Here is an 11,667-nt window from a genome sequence, read left to right as displayed (position 1 = left end):
GCGTTTAATTAAGCCTTCGTCACGCGGTTCTAAAATTACACAAAATAAGAAATGGCATTCTCACGTGATACTGCGAATAAATAAGGAAAAGGAATAAAAAACATTACGCGATCCTAACCCCGGACGCAACACAGCCATCAATTTATGTGGCTTGTTTTGTAACAATGCGTGACAACATTTTCTGTTGTATCATGATGTCTAAAGTACAAAAACTTTTTAACTACAATCCTAATTGACAATGAGCTGTTTCTATTTTTTAAATGTGTACTTTTTAATCTTAATCAATAAAAAAGTTTAAAAGAAGTATAGTGTTTGAAATAGCATCGTTACCTAATAGCACAACCATTTATATAACCATCGTTATCAATATATTATAAAGCCTTACTGATCATAGCGTGTTTGAATAGGGCATATTGCAGTTCTACATGTTTATCGGTAAAAACAAGTTAAAAGTAAAAAAATATGCACATAAGTAATTTTCTATTTATCTTTACGCAATTAATGAAAAATTTATGTACCACAATATTTAAAAAATTCTATAACTTACGATTAAATAGAATAATTGACATGTCCTCAATTGATAAACCTAAAGAGATATTATAATCTAGAGCGCGAAAAATTGCATTTTTTTGCAAATTAAAAAAATTGCACATATTTTTCTACGCTTTTACATATTTACTTGAATTCATTTAATTAATAATAAACTTTGTATTAGTTAAATGTTTATTGGCTTTTATGTTACATTAGAAACAACTTAAAAACATATATTTTAAGTTGATTAAGTAATTAAATAATAATTTCTCAGAAACTTATACTTTGTAATTTTTTAGGTACTACTACTGTAAAGCATCAACTTTAACTTTTGCAAACAAATGTTCATTATTTAAAATAGAATTATTCAGAGATACATAAATTAATTACTTTTTCAATTAATTTTGTTTAAAAAATAATATTTGTTCTTTCGGCATTATCTTATTAATTCGTAATATTTTTCCTAGATAACGGATTCTGAATGGATTTAAATCCTCTCCTATGAGTTTAAATCCATTTCGGAGATTAAAGTTAGACAAAGTAAAAAAGAGCGAGATTAAGACCTGTTTTATCACAACTGATATAAATCTCTATACAATTATTTCAACAGTTGTGTTATGTTTCGCGGATATTATGCCGAGGAAATGGAAAAATTATAGAACTTGAGCAGCGAAAGTTGAATTTAATTTGATTTTATTTTTATATGTAAGGCTGTTACCATTCAGTTCAAATGCCACTTCTCAAGAAAAAAATTAACATAATAGAGAGCTGATTAAAATAATCCTAATCGCTAGATTTTGAGATACTTTGAATAAGGTTGTCACTGTTATATTTGAATTAAGATGAAATATAGTAAATAACTAACTTGATAAGTTACTCGTAGGCGGCTGCGAGTTTTAGTGAACGATAATTAAAAAAGAGCTTTATCAATTGAAAGGTGGCGAAGGAAGAGAGAGAGATAAGCACTCACCGTCCAAATCGTCACTCCAAAATTGATTTAAAAATAGGAAAGAAAATATACGATTAATTCAACTTTACAGTAACTCGATTTATTAATAAAAAAGTATATTTATCAATAATAAATATATATTTCGACTTTATTTATACACACGGAAGTTACGCAGAAATGCGGTATATACGTTATATTCAAAGATCAATAACATTCAGTGTTGAAGGGTTAAGAAAGCCGAGCAATAAATCACTGATCGCTTGTCACCGATTTTTACAATTAAATAGTCTAGACGCATGGTTTCACAAGCATTATATAGTATTTGAAATGCTTATTCGTATTTTACAGACGCGATCATGCCGCGTACGCTCTTTTGAGTCTTGTATATCAATCGCCGGTTTTTCTCTATAAATCTTCCTGGCAGGATCTAACGCGTTTGCTAGGCCGTGATTGTCAATTTATTTAGTGCTGATTTAACTAATCTCGGAGAGGTTGGCCATTAGTCTTTCTTATTAATTGTTAGCACGCGACCTCCGACTAGCAACGTCAACCCTATACCCTCTTTCTGTTAATTAGCAATAATCGTTAATTAATTGATTAGCTTAATTATTAGATGTGATTTTCGAGGGACGTATCGTTACGCGGGTCGCAGTCGAAGTAGACTCGCCTCCCTCGCGTCTTTACGCAATTCATTTAACGGAATTTTAGTTATTTAGTTAATTAAACAATTTTTGCTACGCCTGCGAAGGCACAGGACGATCGTAGTTTGAACATCGGGTTCACAACGCGCGCGCGCTCCTTATTGCTGACAATTCGGGGAGTGAACACTCGCGTTGCTGCTATTATTGTGAATTTACAACCAAACGTAAAAGTTGTAAAAATATCTGGTTTAAAAATCAAACATTTATTTTTAAAAATATATTTAGTAAGGAAGAAAAAAATTATGTTGAATATAAAATGTCATAATGGCTCAAGGACAGGAACGAATCGGACTCGGTACCAATTGGTTCTCGTTTCTTTTTTATGGTGCAATGACTTTATGGGGACAATTCAATTCAATCTTTGTTTCCTCTACACACGTAAATATTAAAATTATTATTTAATATTATTAAATACTATTAATTACTATTATTTACTCAGTGATAAAATTAAGATACAGAACCGAAACCGAAAAAATGGTGGTTTAAACGGTTTTCGGTTTTCTTTACTTGTAAAAAAATTGAAACTGTTACACCGAAATTGAACCCGTACAGTTTTCAAATATTTCAGTAAATCGTAACTGAAACTGAACTATAATTTTATTTTGGTCCGGGTCAAAAGAATATCGTATTCTTATTTTAAAATACACTTTGGCCAATAAAGGCAAAATCAGCTGAAAAATTGTCTACTAATTAAAATCGGGATTTAACAAAAAATTACCAGAACAAAAATTTTTTTGCTAAAATACGAATTTGTAATAAAAGAGATATTTATATCGAAAAAAATAAAACTGTACCAACAGATATTTCTAAGTTAACACATTGACAGTAAATAACTGCTGAGTCACTAGGGTTCCCTGCTCAAAGCCGATAACTCGACTGTCGAGTCAAGTATATATACAATGCTTTTACTGTACGAATCAGTACTGCTTTAGTTTTTGGAGAAGCAAGGTGTGTTTCACATTGGCTTCTTGCTGGCATGTGAATACGTATTTCATTTTTAACAAACACTTAACTGAAATAATTAATAATTGTGCAAAAGAATTGTTTATTATTTATAATAAAAAAAGATATATTTAGAAAATATAATTTTTAAAATGTATTTTATAAAAATGTAGGAAAAACTTTGGGACAGTTCTAAAATTTTTGTAGGCAGTAAATGTATTAAAATAATATGTTCTGTACATTAAAATATTGACAGTACACATCTTCGTAAACGTAAAAAAATATATGTGTATATAAAATGTCATTCAAGGATGTAGAAAAAATATACTAATACAATTAATTATACATATACATATGTCTAACTTTTAGTTTAACAATTAAAAGAAAAATAACATATACATTTTTTATTTTTTTAAATACATGCCACCAATAACAATATAATAAACAAAAATTGACGATTAAATATTATTATCATTGTTCTTTTTCCAGAATAAATATTACTGACCTATTCTCGATATACATTCTATAAAGAAAGAATACGACTTTTTATATTCTTACAATTAGAATATATAAAGAAAAGTAGAATGAAGAATGCTATCGTGCTTGCTACGTGTTTGCTAATTGTAAGTAGACAGCGAAAACATCCTATAATCTTTTACGTATGTTGCTTACAGTATATTAAATTAAAATTGTTTAAATATATATATTACAAATACGTAAATGCATATAATGCAATATGCACACATGTAATAATCAATATAAACGCATATGTAGTATGTAAACATTTCATATTTTAACTGAATTCTTCATATAACTATATATCAGTACTATACTCACTATATTAATTATTTGTTATAGATAAACAAGATATTATACACACTAAATTATTATTAAAACCAAAGTATTTATACTTTTTATGTGAATATAATAAGTTTCCTCAATTTGTTTGCTCAGACGGTAGTTTATGCAGCTGATCCTGAACAAGTGCGAAAAGTTCGTTCAACTTTAGCAGAATGTGCAAAAACATTTCCAAAGTGTGGAAATGACCCAAGTATGTACCCAATATTAAGATAAAACGTTAAATATTATATTACATCCGGAATTTCGCGAGGGACGTGATGGTAGGAACGCGTAAATTCGCGGTGTGCGACCGCGAGATTTTCTCCTGCTCGCGAGGAGTATACATTTTGAACGGCGAACGCAGCATGTAGTTTTCGACGGAGTTGCCGTTTCGAGTTATGGAGGTGGAAATGAGAGAGGATAGCGAGTAGTATGCCTCTGACAGACCAAAAGCGGCAATTTCACTTCCATTCAGTTAGACCCTCCCCCCACCAACGATAAAAAAATGTTTACCCTTAAAAAATTTTAGTACTAATTAGGTGCTAATTTGGTGCTGTATTCAAAAATTTAGTGCTCGTACAGTTTGGCAGAAAATTCGATTTATAAAAGGAGGAGCTGGCTTAATGTTAAGCTAGCGCCCTCCCCGTACATAAAAAAATCAAGACGTGCGACGCGAAAAAAAATCGAATGTACTAGAATTAAGTGCTAATTAGGTGCTCTTAAAAGCTACAGAAAACATTTCAATAAAGTAAACAGATTGTCCGAAATTCACTAACAAACATACATAATTATCATGTTAAAGTGCAATGTAGCTAAACCGAACGAGCATCTAATTCGACGTTTACATATCTTGAAATAATATTATATAACAAACATATTCATATCGATAACAACTAACCTAATTTTTTAATAGCAGTTTACTCTTGTTCGATCGACATTTAAAATGTTTGTTATTTAATATTATTTCAAGATATGTAAACGTTGAATTAGCTTGTTCGGTTTAGCCTGCGCTTGAACTTTAAAGCCGGTAGCGCGACGAGCTACAAGAATAAACTGCTATTAAAAAATTAGGTGCTCGGTTGTTATCGGTATGAATATGTTTCTTTTGTAGTATTATTTTAAGATATGTAAACGGCGAATTAGATGCTCGTTTGGTTTAGCTACATTGCACTTTAAAGTGATAATAAAATTGGCTTTGACTTATATTATTATAAAAGTTTTATTCAAACTTTGTATTATAAAAAGAACGGAGAAAGGAATATTAGTTTGAATACTTTAAGTATTATCAGAGTTCACCGCGATTTTGCTTATGTGAAATTATATTATAAGATTTGAACGCGGACGTTTATACGTATTATACGTATGATAGAGAATAAGTGCTTTCGACGATAAAAAAGACAGCCCAATGGAAGCGATTAATAAAACTACTCTGTAAAAGCGATCTGACAAGACTGCTCAATTCTTCTTGAATTCGGTGGCTTATGTAGTCGAATCGGGTGATCTCGCAAGGCAAAAGGGGATTTTGAGTTTAATGGAATACAATGGAATACAAGGATATTGTAAAATATTTATTTTGCTGGAATTCACTCTTTTACCGGATCTTTCTGATGTGTTAAGGTAGTTAGATATGGTTATTTTTTTGGTGTGATCTCAACGAGAGAAGTATCGCGTCGTTACTTAAAGTGATTCTTTAATCATTCCCCTATTTAATGAATCTGATTTATTGCCGAGATTTTGTCTGAGATCAGCATGTGTCGATCTCGTGTTTATGTTGAATGGACCTGTGCCTGCTTGTATCGATGTATATCGTGAGCGTCTGTGTGTTTGTTGTAAGGTTGACTTTGTAACTTGGTTAAAAGAGTGTAGAAAAATTGTTGAAAAAACGTTTTAAGCAATTTCAAGAATGACAAACACGTGGAATACGAATGTTTTATTTCATGAACGTTAGTGTTTATTACTGGGGAGTAGTCGTACTATAAAACTTTGCTTTAGCGATGTGATTGGATCTTCTTCAGTATAACAGTACCTTGAACTAAATGAAAACCGTAAAATATGCGATTTTTTATATAATCTTTGAACGCGATTTATTGTTAGAAAAAGTAAATCTCTAAAAAAATTGATAACAGCATTCAAAAGTGCAAACTTTCAGCTTTTTAATGCTTTTTTGCTGAGCGCTGCACGTTGATTTATTTACGAGTAACAAGCAATGAAAGTCAAAATGACAATTTTTTATTAAAATCTCAATAACTCGGTCAAAAAAAATCGTACTGCAATGAACAACCACTCAAATTAAAGGGAAAAGTTCCCTCTCTAAGATGCAAGTAACAAAAATACTCTATGATTTTTTTCACGCGAGATGCAGCGCAGCAAATTCGCATAAAAAATTTTCATTTTAACGGATCAAGCTTCATTGTTGTGCCACGTTGGTAAAAAAAAATAACTAAAATCGCCGAAAAGCATTTGAAAAAAGAAGTTTCACGCTTTAAAACGCTTTTTGGATTGTCTTTCTACGATGATTTTTCGCTGAGTTGCAGCAGTTTGAAAATAGCCTAAATTTTCGGTATACAAAAAGTGTTCCCTATTTTTTTTTTAGTAGTATATAAAAGAAGTAATGTAATCATAATTTTCATGATGCGTCAATAAATAACAGATAATTTTTTAAATTATTTTTATCGTTTGCCCGCTATTTTACATTACTGCCTATTTATTATGTAAAAGATAACCATAATATTTCACACTATTCGGTAAAAAATTAAATGTCTGAAAAATCATTTATTATCACGACCAAAGTTCTGTTACGGTGTACATCGCTCCTTTGAAAAAAAATGGAACTTGACATTAACTTATCTGTGGAGAGACTCACTCTATGTGCTTGGCTTCTCTTTCTATTGTCATCAGCGATCCATCTTACATGCCAATGAACGAATTTTTTTAACAAAAATTACTGCGTTTAATCTGTAAACAAACCTCTAGTATTTCTTTCTAACTCTAATTAAGAGGATGCTAAAGCCGTCTCTGTTTTACCGACATTCTGCTCAACCATTTAGTTTCGAATTAAATTTACAGAATTAATAATCCTTTTACACGTTTAAACTACGTACACAAATAAGCCCGGGGACGATTAGATAAACACCAAAAATGCAAAAAAATTTTTAAAGTTTATTTGTTTAAAAAAATATTTGCTTTAAAATACAAGTTATGTAGTTTATACGTACAAATAGTGTTCCGCAGTTCGGAATAGATTGAGGAATAAGACTATAATCGTGAAATTACGATTACAAGCCGTAAAAAAAAAGATATTTATTTGATAAAAGCGCTTAATGAATAAAATTTGATCACATAAATATGTTTTTTACAGCTTGTAATCGCAATTTGACAAATATACCCACACAGCACGGGGAGCTCCCGGAGAGTTCCCGAGGAGCTCATAAAATTTTTCATAAGCTTCATTTAAGCTTCCAAAAAATTTGCACGGAACTCCCTGGGAGCTGCTATGTCCGCTTTTGAAAGCTCCTTGAGAGCTTCATTTGAGCTCGCAGGGAGTTTATAAATCATGTTTTAAGAGCTTCTTGCGAGCTTCAAAGTAATTCCTGGGAAGCTTTTATACAAGTTTCCTGAGAGCTTCATCTAAGCTCGCAAGGAGTTCAGAAATTATGTTTTAAGAGCTCCCTGCAAGCTTCAAAATAATTCTCGGAAAATTTCTATATAAGCTTCTCGGGAGCTCTTATGTCCGCTTGTGGGAGCTTTTTGAGAGCTTAGATGAAGCTATCAGGGAGCTTATATAGAAGCTTCACGGGAATTATTTTGAAGCTCGCAGGGAGTTCTTAAAACATTATTTCTGAACTCCCTGCGAGCTTAAATAAAGCTCTCAGGGAGCTCTTAAAAGCGGACATAGGAGCTGCCGAAAAAAATTTTATTTTTATATTTTCTCAATTTTCGGAAGCTCTCTCTGAGTTGCGAAGGCCCACGAACTCTCTTCGTGTAACAAAAACAATATATACTACACTTTGCTGCTAGTGAAGTACTAACTGCTAGGTAAGTCGTGAGTGATGGTTTTCTTTTATAAGCCTTTTGGAGTAAATTTTCTCACGAGAAGGAGGAGCGCCGTGCCTTCGCCTAGTGGTGATCTTGCGAACTACTCGCGGCTATATGACTATACATACAGTACATTAATTTACCCGATATGTTCAATCTCTGGGAGTTTGTTTTGTCAAATTTTGTAAACTTCTTGAAAACTCAGCAAAACGAACTGGGAGCTTGTTTTGTCGAATTTTATAAGCTTCTCGAGAGCTCAGCAAAATGAATTCCCTGGGAGCTTGTTTTGTCGAATTTTGTAAGCTCCCCGAGAGCTCAGCAAAATGAACTCCCTGGGAGCTTGTTTTGTCGAATTTTGTAAGCTCCCCGGGAGCTCAGCAAAATGAACTCCCTGGGAGCTTGTTTTGTTGAATTTTGTAAGCTTCTCGGAAACTCAATAAAACGAACTCCCTGGGAGCTTGTTTTGTCGAATTTTGTAAGCTTCTCGGGAGCTCAGCAAAATGAACTCCCTGGGAGCTTAATCGGAGCTTTGTGCTGTATGGGTAGTCTTATTCTTTAATCTATTCCAAACTGCGAGACACCATTTATTTGTACGTATAAGCTATATAATTTGTACTTTAAAGCAATTTTTTTCATGAACAAGGATAAACAATGACTCTGCATTATCGACCCCAATCAAGTTTGATGGGCAGTAGTTTCAAACTTGATCAAGATCAATAATGTAGAGTTATTTGTGCACGTTATTAACAAAATTTTGTATGTATTTCTTTTATAGATTTAGAAATCCTTTTCCAGAATTAAAGTTTATGTATTAATATCAGCTTATGAGTTGAATTTCATACCAAGAATTTAAAAAAATTTTTTAGATTGTTCTTTTGAGACACGAAATATTTACCAATGTGTATCTTTTTTATTAAGACGCCTACGCTGAATCTGAAAACATAGTATTGTTCCTTAACGTTCACTCGTGTGTGAATTTGACTTGATGTACAAGGTGCACAACTTTTATATTAAGCACATTTTGTTACATGTCCACGCCAGATGCCGACAATTAAAAATTTTTTTTTTAATTTTTTGTATAAAATCGTTACGTCCGCACATTGTTATCGCCTATACTTTAATTGTGTAGAAAGATTTTTAATTCTGTAAATACAATAAAAAGTTGGACATTGGAACAAATTGTACAATTCTGTACAAGTAATACAGACTCGTCAAACTTGATCGAGGTCGATAATGTAGAGTCATTTGGGCACGTTATTAACAAAATTTTGTATGTATTTCTTTTATAGATTTAGAAATCCTTTTCCAAAATTAATTGTGGAGAATTTTTAATTCTATAAATGCAATAAAAACTTGTACATTGGAACAAATTGTACAATTCTGATAATAAAACAGATAGGATCCTCTTAAACACCGAAAACTATCAATAAAAAGATTTCGGTGTCCGAAAATTAATGATAAAACAGAGCAGTTTAGTATCCCCTTAAGAGATCTATTAGAAAATTTATGAACTCGAATTATAATTTCGAATGATACTTTAGTCGATACGTTTCTAGAATAACTGTATTTTTCTAAAAATATAAATACTAGTATAAGCGTATGGAATTATAAAAAAATTCACGTTAAAAAATAGATTCTTAATAAGCAAGTAATATTGGAATTTAAGTAAATATTATTTATAAATTTAATTGTAAAAAGTCATATGCATTTAAAATTACATTTATAAATTTGTCTTACGTTACAGAGGACTCCCTTATGTGTCTTGATGCTTGGATTTGTACATTAGGAAAGTTTGACGCAGTAAGTATTTATATACAAATAAAAATTATATAAAAATAAAACACATACACATATACATATGTGAATAGAACTATTAAATTTTTTAATTAATAAAATTTTACTTATTTTTTTTTAACAATTTATAATATGATTCTATAATATCTATTTTTTTATAATTAACATAAAAAGGAAAACATAATTTAAAATTAATTTAAAAAACGTAATTTATAAATTAAACAGGAAGAATAGGAGATAAAACGATAAATTTAAGTATATTTAAATAAAAGAGTAACTTTGGAAATATATAAATTTGAATAAATATTTATATAAACTCAGTAATTAAATAATAATTTTAATTTTAATTCTAATTTCAATAATAATTTTAATTTTTAGTTGTAAAATTTGACTGTTTAATAACAGAACAACATATGATTATTTGTAGATTGATAAAAATGGTGCAATGGTAGATAAAAAGGCTATTGAGTTTTGTAACAATCTAATCTCTGATTCTAATAACGTGGCTCATTGCGAAAAGGTAGCCAATGGGTGCTTTGAGAAAGGTAATCAACATATTGTTCTAAAATAAATATTTATTTGTAATAAAATGTACATTAAAATTGTATAATTTTTTAAATCAAATCTGAAATAATGTTTTGCCTCGCTTAATTATAAATTATAGGAAATCAAAGTTCAGGATCCGACAACGAGAAAACCCGAGTTAAATTGGAATGTGCAATAGAAGCTGGTCTACCAAACCTTATTGATGAGCCAAAATAAAAGAAAGATTTTTCAAAAGTATCAGTGCAGTTGATAATCATTATTATATGCCAATTTAAAATGTGAAATAATTCGATTTTTGTTATATTTCTATGTTATGTTTATAATTAGCACTTAAAACCAATGTGTTAACAATAAAATATAGTGCACAACGTTATCTATTTTTTTACAGATTATTTTCATAAAATTCTAATTTTTATATTAATTGACAATCGTAGCAACATTTAACTAATACGCATCTAACTGATAAATTCAACATCACACAATATTATATTTATCTCATCAACATCTGTATAAAATTAATCAGAGAGTAACACATCTCAGTCATAACATAAAGGGGATGCTGAAGTTGTCTGTTTTAACGACAAAAAGATAGTAATTTTTGTTTCGCAATATCTTTTTATTTCTTTTATAGATTTGGAAATCCTTCTCCAGAATAAAAAAATACGCATTGCTATCAGTCTATGGAATGAAGTTTCTACCAAAAATGGGAAGAAATTGTTAATTTGCTATCACATCATAACAATATTTGCTTAATATAAAAGATCTACAGTTTGTACTTACGAAATTCGTATTCACAGTCTAGTAGACGATAAGAACAAACAGTGTCGATTTTCGAAAATTAGATTTTAGTGTTTAATTGAGACGAAATTGCAAAACGAAAATTTAGGTTATATACGCGTAAAAAGTCGATTAGTAAAGCAATAAAAAATATTTTTTTTGTTCTCGATATAAAGTCCAATTCACGGATGGATATTAATATGTGTTCTTTAATTCTGGAAAAGAATTTTCAAATCTATAAGAAAAATATATACAAAATCTCATTAATGATGTGCATGAATGACTCTACATTATCGACCCTGATCAAGTGCAGCATCGCTTTAAATGTTTAATACATCTGTAATAAAAGTAAAAAACAATTGATAAATTAATTTTTATAAGTGACGATCTGAGAATCCTCAAAAAAGTACACGTAAAATCGATTGCTCGCATCACTCGAAATTTATTAGCTTTTCCGTGATGCCGATTGGTTCTCTCACTGTGCTTACTTCGTTTTACAAGAGTAACTGTAATTGCAATTAAATTTTGACACTTGTCAAATTTGTACAGATA

The 11,667-nt window shown here is 30.4% G+C and overlaps 1 protein-coding gene across 2 annotated transcripts; it reads left to right on the top strand.

Annotated features, from left to right (window-relative positions):
- The first annotated feature begins 3,093 nt into the window (after window positions 1-3,093).
- LOC105832873 (venom allergen 2) lies at window positions 3,094-10,556 on the top strand. Of its 2 annotated transcripts, none has more exons than XM_036293259.1 (6): window positions 3,094-3,129; window positions 3,613-3,746; window positions 4,078-4,174; window positions 9,743-9,798; window positions 10,220-10,337; window positions 10,457-10,556. In XM_036293259.1, exons 2-6 carry the CDS (start codon window positions 3,708-3,710, stop codon window positions 10,552-10,554), a joined length of 408 nt encoding a protein of 135 aa, XP_036149152.1. In that variant the 5' UTR covers window positions 3,094-3,129; window positions 3,613-3,707; the 3' UTR covers window positions 10,555-10,556. The 2 variants fall into 2 exon arrangements, with proteins under 2 accessions (XP_036149152.1, XP_036149153.1); XM_036293260.1 differs by lacking the exon at window positions 3,094-3,129 and adding an exon at window positions 3,139-3,159.
- The last annotated feature ends 1,111 nt before the right edge of the window (window positions 10,557-11,667 follow it).

The sequence above is a fragment of the Monomorium pharaonis genome, chromosome 10 (assembly GCF_013373865.1).
Source record: "Monomorium pharaonis isolate MP-MQ-018 chromosome 10, ASM1337386v2, whole genome shotgun sequence".
Taxonomy (NCBI): Eukaryota; Metazoa; Arthropoda; class Insecta; order Hymenoptera; family Formicidae; genus Monomorium; species Monomorium pharaonis.
Note: the sequence above shows the minus strand (reverse complement) of the source record. Positions and strands in the feature narration are given on the sequence as shown.